The sequence below is a fragment of the Peromyscus maniculatus genome, chromosome 17 (assembly GCF_049852395.1).
Source record: "Peromyscus maniculatus bairdii isolate BWxNUB_F1_BW_parent chromosome 17, HU_Pman_BW_mat_3.1, whole genome shotgun sequence".
Taxonomy (NCBI): domain Eukaryota; kingdom Metazoa; phylum Chordata; class Mammalia; order Rodentia; family Cricetidae; genus Peromyscus; species Peromyscus maniculatus.
In genome coordinates, this window is record NC_134868.1 from 32380629 (window position 1) to 32403561 (window position 22933).

Here is a 22933-nt window from a genome sequence, read left to right on the forward strand (position 1 = left end):
CATTTTCCTTGTTTTCCCACACTTGTCGAAATTTCTTTTTATTTTCTTAGATATGCATTTTTTATTTCATTTTTTTTGAATGCCGAATGCCGTTTATTGAAGGAGGGAAGAGGTCTTAAATACAGGCTTACGCACAATGGGAGAACACCGGAGGGCAGAAGTTTGCTACTGATGTTTTGCAATCTTGCGTCTAAGCTGTTAACGCCCAATATGCAGGATACACAGTTTTATATACAGAATCATGAAATCTGTTGCCTCTCATAACTGATGGGTCAGTATAATCAAATAGATTTGTCTCCCTAAGTTTGTATCCATCCTTAATGTGTCTCTATTTCACACCACGGACTTTTAGTACTCTGAGTTTCTAGGGGAGATCTCAGTAACTAAAGAGATGTGAGTAACTAGGTGTTGGCAAATTGGAAAGCCTATTCCAGATACCTAAGAAAATTTATCTTTATACTTCAGTTGCTCTAGAACCACTTCTGGTGGCAAAATCTGTATTAGTCAGCATTCTCTAAAGGAACAGAACTTATAGAATAAATCTACGGAAAAAAAATCCCTCACAGGCATACTTAAGTTTTAGTTAATTCCAGATGTAGTCAAGTTGACAACCAAGAATAGCCATCACACAGACTGTTATAATCATGACATCCTGCTCCTTCATTCTGTGCCCAAGGAAACCAAGACCCAAATTATTTAGGTGACTTTCTCCAAGATACACAGAGTTTTAACCCTGAACATTCCATCCGGCACATTATAGCTGGCTCCTCCCTCCTCCTCCTCCCTCCTCCTCCCCCCCTCCTCCCCCCCCTCCTCCCTCCTCCTCCTCCCTCCTCCCTCCTCCTCCTCCTCCTCCTCCTCCTCCTCCTCCTCCTCTTCTTCTTCTTCTTCTTCTTCTTCTTCTTCTTCTTCTTCTTCTTCTTCTCTCTCTCTCTCTCTCTCTCTCTCTCTCTCTCTCTCTCTCTTTCTGTGTGTGTATATGTGTGCTTTCTGGACCCAAAACTTTGCACACACTAGATAAGATCTCTGCCACTGAGCACCACCTTTTTAGCCTTCTATCATCTTAACCACCATTCCTGAAGCAGCTCCACTCCCAGAAGATAGTCATTCAGACATAACAAATCTTTGGTCTTTGTATCAATCATATATTCACAAAAGTAAAACTAATCATATACAAATGAAAGGTTTCAAAGTCATTAAAATTGATCTCTAGGCAGTTTGCTTATAGGAATCTAATCGGTCATTTTGGTTTTCCTTATGATTGTTTAAAAGAATATAAAACATTGAATACATTATTTTTTCACTCAATGAATTATTAAATATTAATTTCTGTGCATTACATTTCTCTACAAAAGTTCAGTTTCCTATTATTTTTGTCTTATGGTTTCCTTTAAATTTGTGGGATGAGTGGCAATATTTTAACTGGGGAAAGAATTTCCCTAATTTCTGCCATCATCATAAAGCAATCATATTTTCTTCATTCATTCTTTAGTTTTAAGATGATAGTTTAAAAGGAATGCATTTCAGCTTCAAAGATCTTATTCAAAATCAGCAAGATAAGCACTAAAATTTGTCCTTATAAAACCAGAACAGAAAGGAGACTTTGGAACATTCAGCCCTGAATGGGATGTCTCCATCAAATTCCTCCCCTCAAAGCTCAGGGAACCACAAGGAAGAGGGGGCAGAAAGAATGTAAGAGCCAGACAGTACAGAGGATACAAGGGGAACAAGTCCTTCTAAATCAACACGAGCAAAGCTCATATGAACTCACAGAAACCGAATCAGCATGCACAGGACCTGCACAGGTCTGCTCCAGGTCCTCTTGGGCACCAATGTTATGAATTATGCATAAGTGGGGACCCCCAGCTGGCCAGGGCAGGGTATCCCACCGTGAGGAAAAGCATGCTGGCATGCTGGGTAGATGCAGCAGTGGGACAACCCAGGCCATGCGGGACATGGCGGCAGGGCGGTGGGTGGACATTCACAAACCATTTCCATGCACAATGTAGCATCTGGGTTATTATAATAGAGAGACAAAGAAAAGATAGGGAAGAGGGAGAGGAGAGAGAAAGAGAAAAGAGAGAGGGGGGTCGAGGGGTACACACCTCGTGGTAGGGGAGAGAGGGAGAGAGAGAGAGAAAAAGAGAGAGAGGAAGGGGAGGAGTTTTTCCTTTATGTCAGAACATAGGGCAGCCCCAAGGGTCAGGTCAGAATATTAACATTGACTTCCAGTTTAGTGTTTTTATGGGATTCCTGAGTTCTAAATGAGTCTGATTCTTGTGCCTTCTCTTAGGCTCTTTTCCTTCTGTTGATTGGTCTTGGCCAACTCTGACATGACGATTGGCTTCATCTTACTATATTTTATTATTGCCTCTTAGAAGCTTATTTTTAAATGAGAGACAGACAGAGAGAGGGATTCAGATGGGAGGGGAGGTGGGGGAGGAGCTGGGAGGAGTAGAGGGAGGAGAAACCGTAATCTGGTTATAATATGTGAGAAAAGAATCTATTTTCAGTAAAAGGGGGAAAATGCATTTCCTTAAAAAAATAAAATTAAACCAGAACATTATTCTATAGTTCATACTCCATCTCACAGTGGTGGTCACCTAGAAGGGTGACGACACTAAAGTCTTTCTATTTAACAGTCATGTGGAATGTGGTAGTGTATGTCAGAGGTAATACGGCATCAAATGATGGAAGAAAAATCAAACTCTTGGCCCATTTCAGCGAACAGGAAGCCAGCGACCAATGGCGCTCACCTGAGTCGGGAGTCCTTGAAGGTGTCCAGGTAGGCGGGGTAACTCCACTCCACTTTGCTTCCTTTACACCGGAGCTCTACCGTTTGTCCGGCCATCAGACTCATCGTAGCAGCAGGCTTCTGGAAGCGGCCGCTGTCCATGGCCTGCATCATGATGGACTGGCTCTTTGGTGTGGAGTCAGCTGAGTCCCTGTCCTTTACTTTTGGAATCTTGGGTTTGGCCTTTTTGTTGGTAGGTTTGATCCTGTTTTCTCCTTGCTCCTTGGCACGCTTGTTCTTAGGAGGGTGTTGACCAGCAACTGCAAAGGCGTGAGAGGGAGGCAGTGAATGGCATTCCCAGAGCATGAGAAACCCACAGCAGATGACTTCCATGCTTACCCTTGCTTTATGCCCACATCCTTTTCATCCGTAATCATAAGCCATAAAGCAATCATTTGTTCTTCATCCATTCTTTAGTTTTAAGACAACAATTTAAAAGAAATATATTCCAGTTTCAAAGGTATTATTCAAAATCAGCAAAATATAAACTAAAATTTGCCCTTATAAAACCAGAACATTTTTCTTTTGTTCATACCCCATCTCACAATGGAGTCACCTAGAAGACCTGCATTGAAGACATTCAGAATCTGTTTTAGGTCTCAGCCATCACTTTGTCTGGTGCTCAGTCCCAGGTGACTCTTTAAATGCAAGGATACGTAATCAGTCTCTAAGGACAAGGGACATGAATGGCATTAGAAATGCACTCAGATGATTTAAAGTATTTTTCAAAATGGAAATGGAGGGTGGGGTCTGCATTTGATGGGGATGTAGAAGAGAATGTTTATAGGGCTAGGGACATAGCACAGTTGGAACAGTGTTTGTCTAGCATGCAGCAGAGCCATGGTTCAGTCCCTAGCACTGTGTAAGACAAAGTGTTATGGTACATGTCTGCATCCCAAATACTCATGCTGTTTGTTTTTTACTCCTTTTTGGGGGGCCTGCCACCTAGCTCCCAAATAAATTGCATATGGAGGCTTATTCTTAATTATGAATGCCAGGTCTTAGTTTGGTTTAGTTTCTAGCCAGTTTTTCTTTTTTTTTTCTTTTTCTTTTCTTTTTTTTTTTTTTAAGATTTATTTATTTATTATGTATACAGAAGAGGGCACCAGATCACATTGCGGATGGTAGTGAACCACCACGTGGTTGCTGGGAATTGAACTCAGGACCTCTGGAAGAACATTTGGTGCTCTTAACCTCTGAGTCATCTCTCCAGGCCCCAAGTTTTTCTTAACTTTAAATTAACCCATCTATCTTTTGCCTCTGGGCTTTTCCTTTTCTATTCTCTCATACCTTTCTTTGTTTCTTATTCCGTGGCTTGCTGTGTAGTTGGGTGGCTGGCCCCCAGAGTCCTCCTCCTTCTCTTGCTCCTAGATCTTAGATCCCTCCTCCCAGTTTTCTCCTATATATCCTCTCTGCCTGCCAGCCCCGCCTATCCTCTCTCCTGCCTTGCTATTGGCCAGTTCTTTATTAGACCATCAGGTGTTTTAGACAGGCACAGTAACACAGCTTCACAGAGTTAAACAAATGCAACATAAACAAAAGTAACACACCTTAAAATAATATTCTACTATACACGCAGGATGTAGAGGCAGGAGAATGAGAAATTCAAAGTTCTCTTCAACTATACAGTGAATTCAAGGCCAACTTGGGCTACATGTAACCCTGTCTTGAAAAAAGGCACATGAAACATAAGCCAGCTTAAAGCTGTATGTGTAAATTATTGAAACTCAATGGTAGGACTGACTGGGAAGATGCCTCGGTTGGTAGAATGAATGCCTGCAAGGAAACCATGAGGACTTGAGTTCAATCCCTAGAAACCACGTAAAGGCTGGTGTGTAATCCTAGTGCTGAAGTTGAGAAAGGGGATGAGGAGGGGCACGGAGACAGGTGGATTCCTGGAGCTCACTGGCCATCCAGTCTAGCCACTAGGTTCAATGGAGGTTCTGTGAGGGACTGTCTTAAAAATTAAGGAGGAAGGGAATAGGGAAAGGAACACCAATGTTGAACTCTAGTTTCTACATAACCACCACCACCACCACCACCAACAACAACAACAACAACAAAAATCAACAACAACAACAAAAAACCCCAACTCTAACAATAGCTTAGAGTTTAACTAATGAAATATTTCTGGAGACTGTTTTCACCATCATTGCTGAGAATTGCCATCAAACAGTGATGACACAAAGCTGCCCTGCCTTAAATTGGCATTTTGTCTTCTCTACAAGGCATCCATCATGGCCTACACTTGGGGAAAGTTGCTCCCACTCTCTGGACCTTCTAGAGACCACTGGGCTCCAGAAATCTCAGCCAAGTCCTTTCCAGCTGTGCTGTTTGTCGTGTTCACCCTGAAAAGGTGAAAAGATGGCCATGCAGCTTGGACCAACTATCTGTATGCATGGTAGGTGAAAATAACAAAAGATGCTCTGAAAGGTTTGAATACATTATACAAAAACACTCTATTGACCCTTGGCAAAATACTGACCCAGACCTCAGGTTCCCCTACCCTATTGCAGCGTGTTCATTTCATTGCACGGAGATTAACCTGCTGTATGCATTCTAAATAAGTGACTACGAACCCTGGCCAGTAGGGGGATTTGCAAGACATTTGTATCAAATGGGGAAACAGGATATCAGGAGAAAATCATTGTCAAAGCTCGACCCTGTGTGCTTCCCTGCTGCTCCGTGAATCTTGTGACAGGAGCAATTTAGTCTCCACTCTCAGCTCAGCCTGGCCCAGACCCTGGGACCAGTTCACTGTTTAAGCTCCCAGCTCAGAGTCTACACCGGGCCCTGTCAAAGTCCGTGCAGTCTGTACACCTTTGCTCCCTATGCCCAGCATTCTTCTCTGTGGTGGCCTCAGAGCCAGTCACGATTGGATTCCTAGACCTGACTCACCGTGCATCTCCTCATTTTCCTTCTTGCTTCTACTCCATTCCACCAGGCACATGGCCTGCTGACCTTAGTCTTTCCAAGGGGTAGAGCTGTGTCCTTGAGCTTCATGCTCCAAGGCAGAGGCCCCAACACTGCTGTTTGCCCAACTCTACCAACCCAGCACACCTGCTCTATTCACCCCTGGTTCTAATGATGGGCTAGACACAGTGGTTCTCATGTGCAGGCCCCTTCTCACAGCTCATCCTAGCTGTCTGTCCAGCTTGATGTCCACAGGGTTTAGAGTCAGCTAGGAGACACATCTCTTGGTGTGTCTGTGAGAGTGTTTCCAGGAAGGTTTAACTGAGGGTGAAGGTCCATCCCAATGGGCTCAGGTTGCAGACTGACTGAAAAGAGAGAGAGAGATCAAGTGGAACATAGCATCCATTTCTCCATGCTTGACTATAGGCTTACGGCCAACTGCTTTATACCCCTGCCACGGTGCCTTCCTGTCGTGATGATCTGTATCATTTTAAACCATGACTGCAAACAAACCCTTCCTTCCTTACGTTTATTTTTGCCCTTTTGGAGCTTTGGTATTTAGTCATAGTAATACGAAGCATGAGTAACACATTCCCTAACCTCCTATAAGGAGAAGCACTGTAGCCATTGGAACCATAACACATGGGCAGAAATCCACTAATTCAACACCACCATGTGTGAGGGATAAGCCTCAGCTTTGCATTATGTCAGAAGTCATATTCCCCTCCCCGAAAGATAGAAAATAAAAGCCTACTATACTGATGTCCAAGTATTCTGTGCCCCAAAGGCATTTTGCTTACACTATGCTTACGAGACTGGCTGACCTTTTAACTGATTTTTAAACTATTATTATTATTATAAAAACTTCCTTTAATTAATGTTTGTACAATGAAAGAGATTTGTCAAATACAATGGAAAGTTTGAATACATTGAAACATAAATCCATACATCACCCTAAACACAACACCCAATGTTGAAAACCACAACATCAAATTTACACTATCCCTGTAACAGTCATGTTCTAATTTTTTCATGCTTCCAAGTGGTGGTAGATATGGCCTTCTGGATACAGAGCACTGTGGCGATACTGTGTTCCCCAAAATATTGTGCACCCTAATAAACTTATCTGGGGTCAGGGAACAGAATAGCCACTAGTTACAGAGGCCAGAAAATGGTGGCACACACACCTTTAATCCTATCACTTGGGAGGCAGAGATCCATCCGGATCTCTGTGAGTTTAAAGCCACACTGGAAACAGCCAGGCATGGTGACTCATGCCTTTAATCCCAGGAAGTAATGGCAGAAGCAGAAAGGTATTTAAGGCATGAGGATGAGGGACTAGAGCTGGTTAAGCTTTTAGGCTTTTGAGCAGCACAGTTCAGCTGAGATTCATTTGGATAAGGACACAGAGGCTTCCAGTCTGAGGAAACAGATTCAGCTGAGGAACTGGTGAGGTGAGGAATCTGTGGCTTGTTCTGCTTCTTTGATCTTCCAGCATTCACCCCAATACCTGGCACCAGGTTTGTTTTTATTAATAAGACTCTCTAAGATTCCTGCTACAGAGCACAGTAGGGCTTTGAAGTCACACTCATCTGACAGGGCTGTGGCATTGCGGGCTCAACTCAAGAAGCAAAGCAGGTACCAGCACATTCACACAGTGTTATCAAACAAACACCCTTTAAATACCAAAATGAGAAATAAGAAGGTAATATAAGCATGCGATCAGAAAGGTGGTAGGAAGTAAGGACAACTGTGTACAACTTGAAGCTGAGATGTGGTTCTCCAGCTTCATTTCTTTGGCTTCTTGGGTAGTAGCCACAGGAACAGTAAGATGTGAGGTTCTGGTTCATGGATCATTCAAGGGACCCATCTCTGACTCTGCTGAATGCCAAGATTTCTCCATTCAGATTCAGACATCAAATGGGTTTTAGGGACCAACTTGCCTATATATATCCTTGGGCAACATGACATGCCAGTATTCAACCTCCTCGCTGTCGTGTTTGTCTGAATAGTAAATTTGTTTTGTAACATGACTGCTCTGCCTGAGGATGTTCAGCCCTGCACCACTGGCCTCCAGACAACTCCCAGCAGCCTTGACTAATGGTCTTAACTTGGTGTTTCTGCTTTAAATCACATCATCACGGAACCTTCTCTAAATCCCATGGAATTCACACAACCAGGGCTATCAGTTAGACTTCTGTGCTATCAGGCTACACTGCTCAATAGCAGCTATTTACTCTGGTTATTACCCACCCAAATATTTGCTACTCTGTGTGGAAAATAATTCCATCTTTTTGACCAAATGGACCCCAATTGCTCTAACTGTGTTATTGGTCTAGCTGCTTGATTATGAAAATGACTCATTGTTTAACGGTACAAAGTTAAAGAAAACCAAGGGACTGTAGGTGTAGCTCAGGGAATAGAGCACATGCTTAGTGTGAATGAGGTTCTTATTTCAATTCCCAGCAGCTTCTTTATCAAAATGCCACTTTAGTAGCCTCACAGGTACCCAGAATTCTGAGATTGAAAGACACCTACGTCCCATGTCTGACATACTAAAAGACTTCTCACATCCACCTGCACTGTAGTAGATCTCTAGGCTTCCAACAGAACCCACCCTACAGGCAACAACCCACAGATCCCTGTTGAGCTGTCTCCAACCACCCTACTCAGTACTCAGACTTCCCAGGTCGTCTTCCAGGGTCTAACCCAGTGAGAATCCCTGACACCTCCATCCATGCCTTCTCCTGAAACCCATCAGTCCCACAACCAGTGAACCAGCCTAATCTGGCCTCCCCTACCTGCACTGAGAAGGAGCTCTAAGCTTTGGCCAGGACCATACCTCCCCACCCCACAACCTACAGGACCTGCCATGCCATGGACACCCTTTCCATCCTGCTCGATTTACCCCTACACTCCAGGCTTGGAACAGAAAGCATACCCTAGTCCCCCATCCATCTGACTTCATTGCCTCCAAGCCATTTTCAATTTTTAGACCCAGCCCACTCACACATCCAAACTGCTCTGTCTAGAACAGACTTAGAACAAAAGAATTCACATGCCCCCTGATCTCACTGCGAAAGTACCAACAGTATGAAGGATCAAACCAGAATCTCCTCTTCAAAATGTACCAGGCCCACAGAAATGTACCCCAAACCCAGATGAGCTGCAGGACCCAGATTGTAAAAGAATAGCCATAAACTTAAAATAATTCAAGGAGTTCATAAAGAAGACACCAAGAAACAGCTTAACGAAATGAAGGAGAAAATGCTTGAGTAGAATAAACGCCTCAGGGATGCCCAAGAAAACACAAGCATAAAGTGGATGGAAATGACAGAGATGATCCAGGGCTTGAAAAGAGAATTCAACAAGGATATAGAAACATCCAAAGGAGTCAAGCTGAGGTGACGGTGGAATTGCAAACCCAGTGACTGAGCTGTCGCCTGAAAGAAAGGCCTTACAAGTGGGCCAAGCAGAAGTTAGAATTTCTGGTTCTGAAGACAGAGGACCTAGACTACATAAGCAAGGAATATGGAAAATTAAAAAAAAAAAAAAAAAAGAAAAGAAAAAACTCACAGGGAAAGGAACACGCAGAAAACGTGGGACACCATAAAAAAAAAAAGTCAAGTTATAGGCATAGATGAGGGTAAAGAATCCTAAGTCAATGGTATAGACCAGATCATCAACAAGATCATCGAAAACTCCCCCAAACTTAAGAAAGACACACTCACCCAAGTGCAAGAAACACACAGAGTATGAAATAGACAAGACCAGGAAAGAAAATCCCCATGGTACATCATAGTTAAAACACTAAGTATCACCTAGTGGTGGTGATGCATGTCTCAAATCATTTAATCTCAGCACTCAGAAGGCAGAGACAGTGCCTTCTGGCCTCTGAGTTGGAGGCCAGCTTGGTCTATAGAGTGAGTTCCAGGACAGCCAGGGTTACACAGAGAAAACCTGTTTTGGGAACAAAACAAAACAAAAACAAAAACCAAACAAAAAGCAAACCCATTAAGTATACATAACAAAGAGAGTGTATTGAAAGCTACCAGAGCAAAAATACAAATCACATTTAAAGAAAAACCCGTCAGAATAACAGCAGATTTCTCAATGGAAACTTTCAAAGCCAGAAGAGCCCAGAACAATGCATTCTATGTCTTAAAAGGTTATGACTACCAACCTAGACTAACATTGTGGTTGTTTTTCACTCTTTGGGCTCTTGGAGGGCCCTTTGCTCTTGGAGGGCCCACTACCCAGCTCCCAAATAAGTCACACATGGAGGCTTATTTTTGATTATAAATGCCCGGCCTTAGTTTGGCTTGTTTCTATCCAGCTTTTCTTAAATTATCCCATCCACCTTTCCCTTAATTCTATATGTCTTACTTTCACTCTTGTTCCATGGCTGGCTGTGTGGCTGGGTGGATGGCCTCTAGTGTCCTCCTCTCCTTGTTCTCTTGTTCTTTCTTCTTTTTCCCACATTTCTCCTCTTTTTATTTTCTCTGCCTGCTAGCCCTGCCTATCCTTTCTCCTGCCTTGCTATTGGTCATTCAACTCTTTAATAGACCATCAGGTGTTTTAGACAGGCAACAGTAACACAGCTTCACAAAGTTAAACAAATGCAACATAAAAGAATGCAATACATTTTTTGCATTAAAACAAATACTCCACAGCATAAACAAATGTGACACATCTTAAATTAATATTCCACCACAAAACTTTGCACAACATAAATGGCCTAAAAAGTTATACCCAACAACAAAACTGAAATACAAGAAGCATGATTTCAGGTTGAAAAGAGGAATAAGCATAGCAGAGAGACTCTGGAAAGAAATATGGAGACATAGTTATCAAAACACAAAATACCACTGGGAACATAAAGAAAAATACCCAGATTCAATGACATGAGGACAATTAATGCAAACATTTCAATAATATCTTTAAATATCATTGGCCTCAATTCCCCAGTTAAAAGACACCAGTTGACTGAATAGATCAAGAAACAAAATCCATTTATCTGTTGCCTCCAAGAAAAGCATCTTATTTTTAAAGATAGATACCACTTAAGAGTAAAAGGTTGGACAAAAGCACTCCAATCAAATGGGACCAGGAAGAAATCAGGCATCGGTATCCTAATACCTGATGAAATAGGCTTCAAGCCAAAACTACTCAAAAGAGATAAATAAGGGCACTTTATTCTAATCAAGGAAACAGTTAAGCCAAGAAGACATTACTATCCATTACTATCCTAAATATATATGAACCAAATTCAGGGGTTTCCAATTTCATTAAAAAAAAAATCAACTACCAGATTTAAAATCACAGACTAACATCAATCCATTAACAGTAGCTGATTTCAATATCTCACCTTCTCCAATAGACAGGTCATCTGGACAAAAATAGATAAATAAAGAGAAACATCAGACTTAATTGACATCATACATCAAATGGATTTAACAGATGTCTACAGAATGTTCCACCTGTCACCACATATTCTACTCAGCAGCACATGGAAGCTTTCCTACAATAGACCACATCCTGGGGTACAAACCATATCCTTACAAATTAAAAAAGATTAAAATCATGCTTTCTATCCATCCTATCTGATCACAATGCAGTAAAACTTAAAATTGACAGTGAACAAATCTCTAGTAAATACACATGCTCTTGGAGACTAAATAACTCATTACTGAATGATGAATGGGTAAAAAAAAAATTACAAAAGAAATAAAAAAATTCCCAGAACTATATGAAAATGAGAACATAATACAATAAAACCCCTGGAACACAGTGAAATCAGTGTTATGAGAGAAATTTATAGCTCTAAGTGCCTACATTTAAAAAATCACAAAGAGCACAAATAAACAGCTTAATGATGCAATCCAAAAAGTTGGAAAAATAAGAATGAATCAAATCCAAGCCCAATGGATGGCAAGAAATAGTGAAATTCAGAGCATAAATCAATGCAGTAGGAACAACAACAACAACAACAACAAAAATACAAAGAATCGAGAAATTTAGGAGCTGGTTCTTGGAGACAATAAACCAAATTGACAGATTCTTGGCCCAACTAACCAAAAGAAAGAAAAAGAGGACCCATATTAACAAAATGAACAGGGAAATATTTCAACAGACACCAAAGAAATTCTGAATATTATATAGGATTTTTTTTTTTTGGTTTTTTGAGACAGGGTTTCTCTGTGTACCTTTGCACCTTTCCTGGATCTCGCTTTGTAAATCAGGCTGGCCTTGAACTCACAGAGATCTGCCTGCCTCTGCCTCCCAAGTTCTGGGATTAAAGGCGCGTGCCACCATCGCCTGGCTTACAGGAATATTTTTAAAACTCTGTTAAGCTGAAAAACTTATGAGAAATGGATGCATTTCTAGATTCAGCCAAATCACCAAAATTAAACCAAGAAGTCTTTTAAAAAAATGTAATGAAAAGCCTACCAGGTAAAAAAAAATCCAGGGCCAATGGGTTCACAGCAGAATTCTACCAGACATTCAAAGAAGATCTAAAGCCAATCCTCCTTTATTTAAAAACAAAAATGAAACCAAAGGAGCACTCTCAAACTCCTACATAGCCAGCATCATTTTAATATTCAAACCAGGTAAATACAACAAGAAAAGAAAACCATAGGCTGACATCTCTGATAAACATAGACTCAAAAATATTCAATAAATTACTTTCAAACACAATACAGATATCCATCAAAAAGATCATCCACCTTGACCAAGTTGACTTTGTCCCTGAAATTCAGGTATGGGTCAACATACACAAGTCAATTAAATGTAATAAGTTCCATAAATGGACTTAAAACAAAAATCACTTGATCATGACAATAGAAGCAGAAAAAGCTTTTGACAAAATCCAGTATGGTTTCATGCTAAAAGTCCTAGAATGTAGGGTGAGAGGGAACATACCTCTACACATTAAAAGTGAAACCCACGAGAAACCCACAGCCAACATTACCCTAAATGGAGAAAAGCTTGACACAGTTCCACTGTAGTCAGGAACAAGACTATCCCCGCTTCTTTTCAGTATTATGCTATAAATACTAGCTGGAGCAATAAAGCAAGAGAAGGAATGGAAGGCATACAAGAGTGAAAGAAGTTCACATTATCCCTATTTGTGGAAACAGTAGAGATGACAAAAATTCTACCAGAAAACTCCTAGAGATAAGCAAATTCAGAAACATGGCAAGATACAGAATCAACTTGCACCAATCAATAGCTTTTCTACACACCACCAACAAACATACAGAGGAGATCTTAGAAACACCCCTATTCATAGTACCCTCAAAGGAAAGAAAACATCTAGGAATAAACCTAACAAGGAAGTGAGGGACTTCTACAATGAAAACTTTAAACCTCTGAAGAAAAAGATACAGAAAAACAGAAAGCCATCCCATGCTCATGGATTAGTAGAATTAACATTGTGAAAATGACCATTTTACCAAAAGCTATTTACAGTTTGTAGTGACCGGTTTTGTGTCAACTTGACACAGGCTAGAGTCATAAGAGAGGAAGGAGCCTCAGTCGAGGAAATGTCTCCATGAGATCCAGCTGCAAGGCATTTTCTCAATTAGTGAACAATGGGGAGGGCCTAGCCCATGGTGGGTGGTGCCATCCCTGGACTGGTGGTCCTGGGTTCTATAAGAAAGCAGACTGAGCAAGCCAGGGGAAGTAAGTCAGTAAGCATCTCCCCTCCACGACCTCTGCAGCAACTCCTGTCTCCAGGATCCTGCCCTGCTTGAGTTCCTGTCCTGACTTCCTTCAAGAATGGAATATGGAGGTGTAAGCCAAATCAACCCTTTCCTCTCCAACTTGCTTTTTGATCATGGTGTTTCATCATCAGCAATAGAAACCCTAACTAAGACACAGATTCAATGCAATCTCAACCAAAATTTCCATCTCAGTCTTCCCAGAAAAAGATGTCCTAAACTACATATGGAACCACAAAAGACCTCAGATAGCCAGAACAATCCTGAACAACAGAGCAATGCTGAAGGGATTACAATTACAGATCTTAAGATATAATACAAAGTCATAATAATAAAAACAATATGGCACTGGCACCAAAACAGACATATAGACCAATAGGACAAAATCAAGTACCCCAACATGAGTAGACATAACCTCAGCTACTTAATGTTTGACAAAGATGCAAAACAATATATGCTCAAACAAAGCATCTTCATTGACAGATGTTGGGAAAACTGGATGTGTACATTGAACGCATATCAATCACCTTGCACAAAAATTAACTCCAAATGGATCTAACACCTAAACATGGAACCTGAAACACTGAACCTGCTATAAGAAAACATGAGCAATTCTCTACATGATATAGGTGTAGGAAAGGACTTTCTGGGGGGAAAAAAAGGCCATACATTTGAGAGGAAGCAAGAAGAGGTAAATGGGAGGTTTGGGGGTGAGGAAAGGGAAGGTAGAAATGTTGTCATGGCTAAAAGAGGGGACTGTATCCCCTGAAACTGAAGGTATAGAGGCTGTTAGTCACCGTGTGGACACTGTGAAGGAGCCCAGGTCCTTTGCAAGAACAGCAAGTTCCCTTAACTGCTGAGCCGTCTTTCAAGCCCGCATCTCACTGATTTTTGTGGTAATTGAGTTAACATATTTGAAGTGTTGAGAACAGTGCCAGAATCCCCATTAACTGTCCACTAAGTGCTCTTAATTGTGTGGCTGTTGCATGCACTGTATATGAACTACTGGTAGGCAAAGCAGTCTTCCTTCTTTCCTTCCTTCCTTCCTTCCTTCCTTCCTTCCTTCCTTCCTTCCTTCCTTCCTTCCTTCCTTCCTTCCTTCCTTCCTTCTTTATTTATTCTTCTCTCATATAATATATCCCGACCACAGTTTCCCTTCCCTCTACTCCTCCCAGTCTTCCCACACCCCCAACAACCTCTTCTTTCCCCCAGATCCACTCCTCTTCCATTTCCCTTTAGAAAAGAGCAGGCTTCCCAGGGATAGCAACTGAACACGGCATAACACATTACAAGAAGAGTAGGTGCAACCCCTTATGTTAAGGCTGAATGAGGCAACGTAGTACAAGGAAAAGGTTCTCAAGAACAGGCAAAAGAGTCAGAGATACCCTGACTCCCACTGTTAGGAATCCCACAAGAACAGCAAGCTACACAACCATAACATATATGCTGAGGGCCTGATGCAGACCCATGAAGGCTGTGATTGCCACTTCAGTCTCTGTGAGCCTCTATGAGTCCTAAAGCAGTTTATTTATTTATTTTTTTTTTATTAATTCCCAGATACCATGTACCTCACCATGGGTCATCAGGAAGATAGGGAAACATCTAGATCCTATGCCTCCAAGTCCATAGCTTTCTCTGGCCCACAAGTACAGTTGATAATTTCTTAAAAACATTTATTCTCTTTGCCTTGACCTTGGGCGTTGCCATCTTGGTGTCTTCTAGTCCCTAACAACTCTTGAGTCTCCTCTTCCTTTCCTTCTTCTCAGGCCTGATCTGAGCCCCAGGGCTTAGCCAGGCACGTTTTTGGAAGCTCTAGCCACACTTGTGTGTTGAAAGCTGCCCTGCTCTTGCCCTGCCCTTGCCTCAAAATTCCTGCTCCGAATGTTCCATTTACTACTCAGCCCTGTCACTTGGAAGACTTGCAGGCATCTTAAATTGAATGGTTCCAAACTGAACTCTGGATGCCACTCAGACCTGCTCCTTCCCACAGAATCCCCTTTATCCATAAGCGGGGACTTCTTCTACCTGGTGGCGCAAGACAAGTACCCCAGTCTTGCTTCATCCTTTTCTTTCTCACTCAGGCCGCATTTATTCCAGCAGCAAATCCTTTTGGTTTCATCTCCACAGTGGACTCCACAGTCTCTTTCCCTCCATCGCCTGCCACCAGTCCTGACCAATCTGCTTTTACCTCATCTATTAATGTCTCCCTAAGTAGGGGCTTGGCTTCCACTCTGGCGCCTTCAACTTTTCAAACGTAGGTAAGACCATGGACTCTTCTCTACTCAGAACCGCTCATTGACCTCCATCTAACTTGAAAGAAAGCATTGTCCTCCCATGCTCTACAAGGGGTTGCCTTCTTCTATGTGACATTTTAGGGGGCTTCCGCCACCCTAGGTACTGGGAAAAGCTCTTGGCTGGCCTTAGCTCTTGTTTGTGACACCTGTCGGTGTTGCCTCCTTATTTCAGGCAGGCTTCTAGCTCTTTATCCAACAAATACCCTCAATCCTCTCTCATATCCCACCCTGAGATATTTGTTGGACTGTGTCCCTCAAGGAGATACATGAAAGCCCTATCCTAGGGACCTGTACATAACCATCGTTACAGATGTTTCCCTGTTGAGATGAGGACAGGTGTCCTCGGAAGAGCCCCATAGAGAGAGGAAAATGCCACGTGGAGAGACACACAGAAGACAGACAGATATGTGATAGCAAAAGCAGAGACTGGAGTCATGGCCACTTAAGCCGAGTGTCTTAGGGTTGTTATTGCTCTGATGAAACCCCATGATCAAAAGCAACTTGGGGAGGAAGGGGCTTTTGGAGGCATTTTCTCAATTGAAGTTCCCTCCTCTCAGATGGCAGTAGCTTGTGTCAAGTTGACATAAAAGCTAGCCAGGACAATTGACCCCTTGTCGAGTTGACACACTGATACAACACTATTTCACAATAAATAACCATTTCCATTTTTGTTCATCCTCAAGATCTCATATTAATAAATATCACATTATAAAACATATTATAAACTTAAAGGCCCACAGCCTGTACAAAGTTCAGTCTTTCTTCCCTCTCTCTTTAAATATAAATCTCTGTAAAACTCCAAAATCTCTTGAAAAATTCACAGTCTCTCAACTTCAGGCTCCTGTAAAATCAAAAATAAGTTAAATGCTTTCTTAATTCAAGAGGGAAGAACCCAGGCAGAGTCACAATCTGAACAAAGCCAAACTCAACTCCAACAGCATAAATAAATCAGTGTCCAATGTCTGGGATTCATTCACAATCTCCTAGGCTCCTCCAAAGGACTTTCCACAGCAGTCTCCTAGACTCGGCCTCACATTCCATGGCTGCTGTTATCCTTGGTGGTCCTCCCATGATACCTAGGTCTCCAAAGTTTTGGAGTCTCCTGCTACAACTGGGCTGCACCTTCACCAGTAGCCTTTCCTGAGCTCTCTTCATGGACTCCAGCCCTGCCTCTCAGTGCCAAGCCTCAGCTATTCTCTACAACTTCTTCATGCCTTCAAAATTAGTACCACCTGGGTGACTCCTATGCTAACACGTTCAGCTGCCAGCGTGAAGTACAACCTTGGCTGCCTCTGGAACACAATGACGGATACCAAGGATGTTGGTATCTTCTTAATCATCACTAATGTCTTAGCTTCAGCTGACCAGAATCAACTGTGCAAATAAAGCAATAGTTTTACCTCAGAGACGCTGGTCACTTATAATCACAGCTGATTCTTCAGTCCCAGCTGACCAGAATCACAGATTCTTAATTTAAAACAGCAAATGGCCCTGACAGAGTCTTTAAACTTCTCTTTGAACTTTGTAAGTCAGGCCTCCATCATCTACACTGCTCTCAGTATTATTGTCCAAGATCCAACAGACCAGCTCACCGAGCTCTCAAAATTCAATGAAGGGCTTCTGTAGCCCAAAATTCCAAAGTCTTTCCACTTGCCTCCCTGCCAAAAAAAAAAAAAAGGCCCAAACACAACATGGTCATGTCTGTCACAGCAATACCCTACAATCCTGCCACCAATATCTGTCTTAGGTTTTCTATTGCTGTGATAAAACACCATGACCAAAATCACTTGGGGAGGAGAGGGTTTATTTCGCTTACACTTCCAGGTAACAGTCCATCACGGAGTGGTGGACAGGGCAGGAACTCAAGCAGGGCAGGAACCTGGAGACAAAAGCTGTCGCAAAGGTTATGGAGGAGGGCTGCTTCCTGGCTTGTTCAGCCTGCTTTCTGATAGAATCCAGGACCAATAGACCAGCAGTGGCCACACCTACAATGAGCTAAGCCCTCTCCCACACCAATCAGTAATTAAGACAATGCCCTCAAGTGGTTCTTATGGAGGCATTTCCTCAATTGAGGTTCCTTTCTCTTAGATGACACTAGCTTGTGTGAAATTGACATAAAAACTTGCCAGGACACCAAGGAATGCCAAGGATTGTGGGACATTTCCAAAAACTAGCAAGAGAGGCAGCAAGGTCCTAACGGCATTTTGATTTTCGATTTTTACCTCCAGAACTGTAAGAGAATAGATATCCATTATTTTAAGCCACCTTATCCCTAGTGTAGTTTAAGTATCCCTAATCTGGAAAAAAAGCTTTCAAATCCAAAACATGGTGAATGTCAGTACGTACATGATTCCACACGTAGGAAATGCTACACCCGACCTCATGTGACATTTCACAGTCAGAATGTGGGTGGACAAAAATATGGTCTAAAGTCACCTTCAGATTACGGATAGGAGACACACAAAACTTAAGCAAGCTTCATCTTTAGGACCCCCCCCCCCCCCCCCGTCCCACATCCAAGAAATTTGATTATATTTATGAAAACATTTCAAAATTCTGAAAAAAAATAATTCTGGCCTGAAATATTTTCACTCCTAAGAATTTTTTTGGAGAGATTGTCAGCGTGTCCTTTGCCACAGCAGCTCTAGGAAGCCAACATGTTAATGAGATCCGTGACGTCAGTTCCTGAAATTATGTCTTCACCTGGCATTTGCTGTCTGTTCTCTCCCTTTGATCATAAAGACCAGGAAGAAAGGACCTTACAGCCTTGCTCATGGAAAACCCTACTTCTGGATTTTGCTCACTCCTCTAATAGCAATCTCTCTCTCTCTCTCTCTCTCTCTCTCTCTCTCTCTCTCTCTCTCTCTCTCTCTCTCTCTCTCTCTCTCACACACACACACACACACACACACACACACACACACATGCCCTCAGACTAACATCTTGTTTGGCCCTAAATATGGAAGACAGTTTTATCTACCAAACACACAGGTCAAGATCCTAAATATTTTGAAACATCTGTTAATTGCATTTGTAATCAAAGAGGTATTTTATGAATATTTACTTATTTCTATACAGGTTTCTGATCTACTGTCTTTTTCCAAGGAGCAAACTGACACAGGAAAGTGATACACGGTCCCTGCTGGAGGGTCACGGTCACTGTACCACTCTCCTTATCTTCTTGGAGACCTGGATTTCCCCTTTCAGGTTTTGATGAATCTTTTTAGTTCTCAGAAAATTCTTTTATAAGATGCAGAATAAACGCGTGTTGAACTGAAAACTGTATTGGATACAGGGGCTTGTGTAGGTAAATAAAACCACAGTAAAGAACCAATATGAGGACCTCAGCACTTGCCCCTAACACTAAATACACATAAGAAGTCAGGTGACCACAGTTCTATACTTTTAAGTGTGAACATGGCAGTGCAGTGTTAGACAGAACATTGAAGAGCGGGTACTTGGAGCAGTACCTCCCTAGCTGGAGTCTTTGGCCTATCTATTCGCTGTTTTCAAGCCTTCGTTTGGTGAAATGGGTAGACTATGTGGTCTGTCAGCTCCTTCTCGTGAAGAGAAATAACACTATTTCTCACAATGTGGTCACTGTAGAGTTGGACAAGGCGAATGTCACTGGTTAGGACAGATGACCACTTCATGGATGTCCTCTTCCTGTGAGGCTCTCTCCCAAATGTGGTCCCCAAACTGACAGGCTCAGGGACAATTAGAATCACAGCCTGTGCATGCAGTTGGTGCTGGGGGATGGTCCAGGGGTAACATATCCTGACCTGCCAATCTGAGGGAAACACTGGAAGAACTTCTGGTATAGTCACTGTCTGTGGTTAGCTCTGTGGTTAGCTCTGTCCCTCCCCTGTCACCACCCTAGCATCCAAAATGACAAAGAAACAAAAATTCTCGATAGGGTTAATATCTTAATATTAACTTAATGAAGTAAATTAACTGAAGTTACTTGAGTTAAATAACTTAATGAAATAAAATCATTAAGTCTTCAATAGGTATGTTCAAATTTTGTCCATGGCTTATACATCATATATATCTACATATGTATGTCACATATATATATGTATATATATTACAAATGTATGTATCATGCATTTATAGCTATGTTTAAAGACAAAACTCACAGTTTACCCATTCTTAATTACAAAGTATTTGGCCTGTTTTCCATTTTCTCTGTCTCATAAATGTTTATTGTTTGAATGAATGAGTTTGCCTAAACGGATGCTAATTCATTTAGACAGATGTCTGTTGTACTTCACATACTCCGATCCCTGGTGGCTGAAGTCACCTCTTGAGTCTCTCCAGCTGCCATCATGGGTTTCACAAAAGTGAATGGACTATTTGAAGTTATTTTATCTGGCCTTCTTTTGCCCTACTCAAAAATGATACCAAATACTCCAGCTCCACCACTTTCGCAGTCAGATACAAGGACCTGCCAGGAATGGTTTAATGCTGTATTGTGCAAACTGAGCTCACGCCAGCCTTTCTCTGGGCAAAGAGGAATTGCTGTCTGCCTCCCCCGGATGCTCTGCTTACCCTTTACTAAGTAGGGCTCTGTCCTCAAGGAGCCTCATGCACAGTTGTCATGGGCTACCACCACCTTGAACTTCTGCACACTTGAGTCTGGTAATTTTTTTTGTAAGGTGACTGCAGTTTCGGAGGATGGAAAGGGGTGGGTCAGGATTGGAGATCTAATGCGAGCCAGGGTGAGCTGTCTCCAGCGTGAGGTTGCATAACAGCAAAGTCTGCTTTTCAACCAAATCTACACAAATGTGTGGCAGTGGCTGAGGAGTTCCAAGGTTAGCGCATTGGTTCTCAATCTGCGTGTTGCCACCCTCCCACAAAAGTCGCCTAACGACCATCAGAAGTACCAGGCATTCACATTACGATTCGTAACCATGGCAAAGTTGCAGTCATGAAACAGCAAAAAAACTTTTATGGTTGCGGGTCACCACAATGTGAGGGACTACATTAAAGGGTCACAGCATTAGGAAGGTTGACAAGCACTGGGTTAACAGGATGTCACCTGATGAAAGATGTACTATGCAAACACCAACAATTAAATAAATAACTGAGCACATAAAATAATTAGCAAGCCAGGCGGTGGTGGCACACGCCTTTAATCCCAGCACTTGGGAGGCAGAGGCAGGCGGATCTTTATGAGATCGAGGCCAGCCTGGTCTACAGAGCGAGATCCAGGAAAGGCACAAAACTACACAGAGAAACCCTGTCTTGAAAAAATAAAAACAAACAAAATAATAATAATTAGCAGTAATATGCACATATGCCATCTTTATATAAAAACAATACACACACAAACACATGCACAAATATGTAACAATAAAGCCTGACCCTGTGGTTATATATCTACACAACAGGATGGACCTAGCGCAGGTACTCATCCCAATATGTTTTAAAAAATGATGCCATGGTTGGTAAAATAGTTCACGGAGTGAAAATACATGTCTCCAAGTCTGACAGCTTGAGGTCAATCCCTGGAATTCACATAGTGCAAAGAGGGAATCCCCTCCTGAAGGTTGTCTTCTGACCTCCACACTAGCATGCGCATACCAAAACATACCGAAACACACAGGCAATAAATGTAATTTAAAGAATTAAGTCACGCAAGGCCCTCTTATGTGGTACAAAAACGTAGATCTTTTCTTTCACTCATCCTCCCATTTATACGGGAAATGTAACTGCGGTGTAGTTTATTTTTTTAAATTTATTTATTTACTTTTTTTTTTTTTTTTTTTTTTTTTTTTTTTTTTTGCGATTTAGCACAGAATTTTGTTGTTGTTAAAGACCTTGCAGGATTTTAGCTCAGGTTGGTATACAAACAAAACAAACAAACACAGGACTGCAAAGGGAAGGAGGACATGGAGTTTTCCACCAGACTCGTTTTGCTTAGGTGGTACAGGCTCTCAGTAGCAGAAGCCCGGGAGCGGCGACGCCCGCCCAGTAGGAAGGTGGAAGCATCCACCGCCATCAGACTGACACGTTGACACACACAGTCGCTGGCTGGGGAATGAAGGGTTTGATCGCCTGTGGTTTTCTGGTAAGGCTAGAGAAGTCCTGATGAGCTCCTAAGGGTCAACGTCACCGCCACCTTCCCAGAGGGGTCTCTCGGGAGGTGGGGGTTGGAACAAAGTGGACCAGGGGACTAGGAGGGGCCAGGTGCACCGGATGGTTGACCACCGGGGAGCCGATCCCTTAGGTCCAAAGTTAGGGGAGTGGTTAGGGGAATCTCGGGGACTGTTGTGGGTCCTGGGCGAAGACGGCAGGCAGAGCCCAGATGCTACCCGGCCCAGTCACTCACCATCTTCCAGCGCTTCGTGTACCAGCAGAAGTCCCAGCAACAGCCAAACCTTCATCTTCAGGGCTGGTGACCTGCGGAATAGTTGGGGCTTGTGGGCGGCGCAACAGGCTGCTCAGGGCAGGGCAGGAGAGGGGCGCCGAGGGAGGCGGCGCCTGGGACACCACAGCTGGAGGATTCGGTTTCATCAGGGGGAACACAGTTTGGAAGAAAAGTAGGAGATTTAAAAAAAAAGAAAAGAAAGAAAAAGGAAAAGAAAAAAAAAATTCCCCCGAGTAATATGATCTCTCCTGCCCTCTGGTGGCATCGTGAAGGATAACGCTATTTCCAAGCACTGGGGAAATGAAAAGGATGTCAGGCTTCGATTTTCTCCAGTTTCAGTGTTTGGGCTTAGCTTTACCCTGTTCAGGAAGGCCTAAGCATCACCCTGCTGATGGAAACACACGACTCTTCTCAGCAAAAAGCGCACCCTAAGTTTCTCTTGATCCCCAGGGATTCTCTCACTTGCACTCAAAAAAAGGGGCGGGGGGCGGGAAACTGTTGTTGCACCCCAAAATATTGGTTGTTGTGGTTGCTCCTTTAATTTTTTTTTCTTTTAACATACCAACCACAGTTTTCCTTTCTTCCCCTCCTCCCGCTCTCTCCCAGCTCCCCGGACATCGGCCCCCCCCCCCCCATCCACTCCTCAGAGAGGGTAAGGCCTCCCATGGGAAGTCAACAAGGTCTGGCACATCAAGTTGAGGCAGGCCCAAGCCCCCCCCCCTCCCGCCCCCATCAAGGCTAAGCAAGGTGTCCTACCATAGGGAATGGGCTCCAAAAAGCCAGCTCATGCACCAGGGATAAATCCAAGTCCCACTCTCAGAGCCCCCCAAGCAGA

The 22933-nt window shown here is 42.7% G+C and overlaps 1 protein-coding gene and 1 pseudogene across 1 annotated transcript in view; both read right to left on the reverse strand.

The window, feature by feature from the left end:
• Pdgfrl (platelet derived growth factor receptor like) overlaps nt 1-22254 on the reverse strand; it is a 62667-nt gene extending 40413 nt beyond the window's left edge. Inside the window, exons 1-2 of the mRNA XM_006996673.3 lie at nt 22060-22254; nt 2757-3054 (exon numbers count right to left, since the gene is read on the reverse strand). Of these exons, the coding sequence (XP_006996735.1) occupies nt 2757-3054; nt 22060-22114 (353 nt within the window). The 5' untranslated portion in view covers nt 22115-22254. The remainder of the gene's footprint in view (nt 1-2756; nt 3055-22059) is intronic.
• LOC102922977 (cyclin-dependent kinases regulatory subunit 1 pseudogene) lies at nt 7295-21729 on the reverse strand (annotated as a pseudogene).
• Nucleotides 22255-22933: the final 679 nt, after the last annotated feature.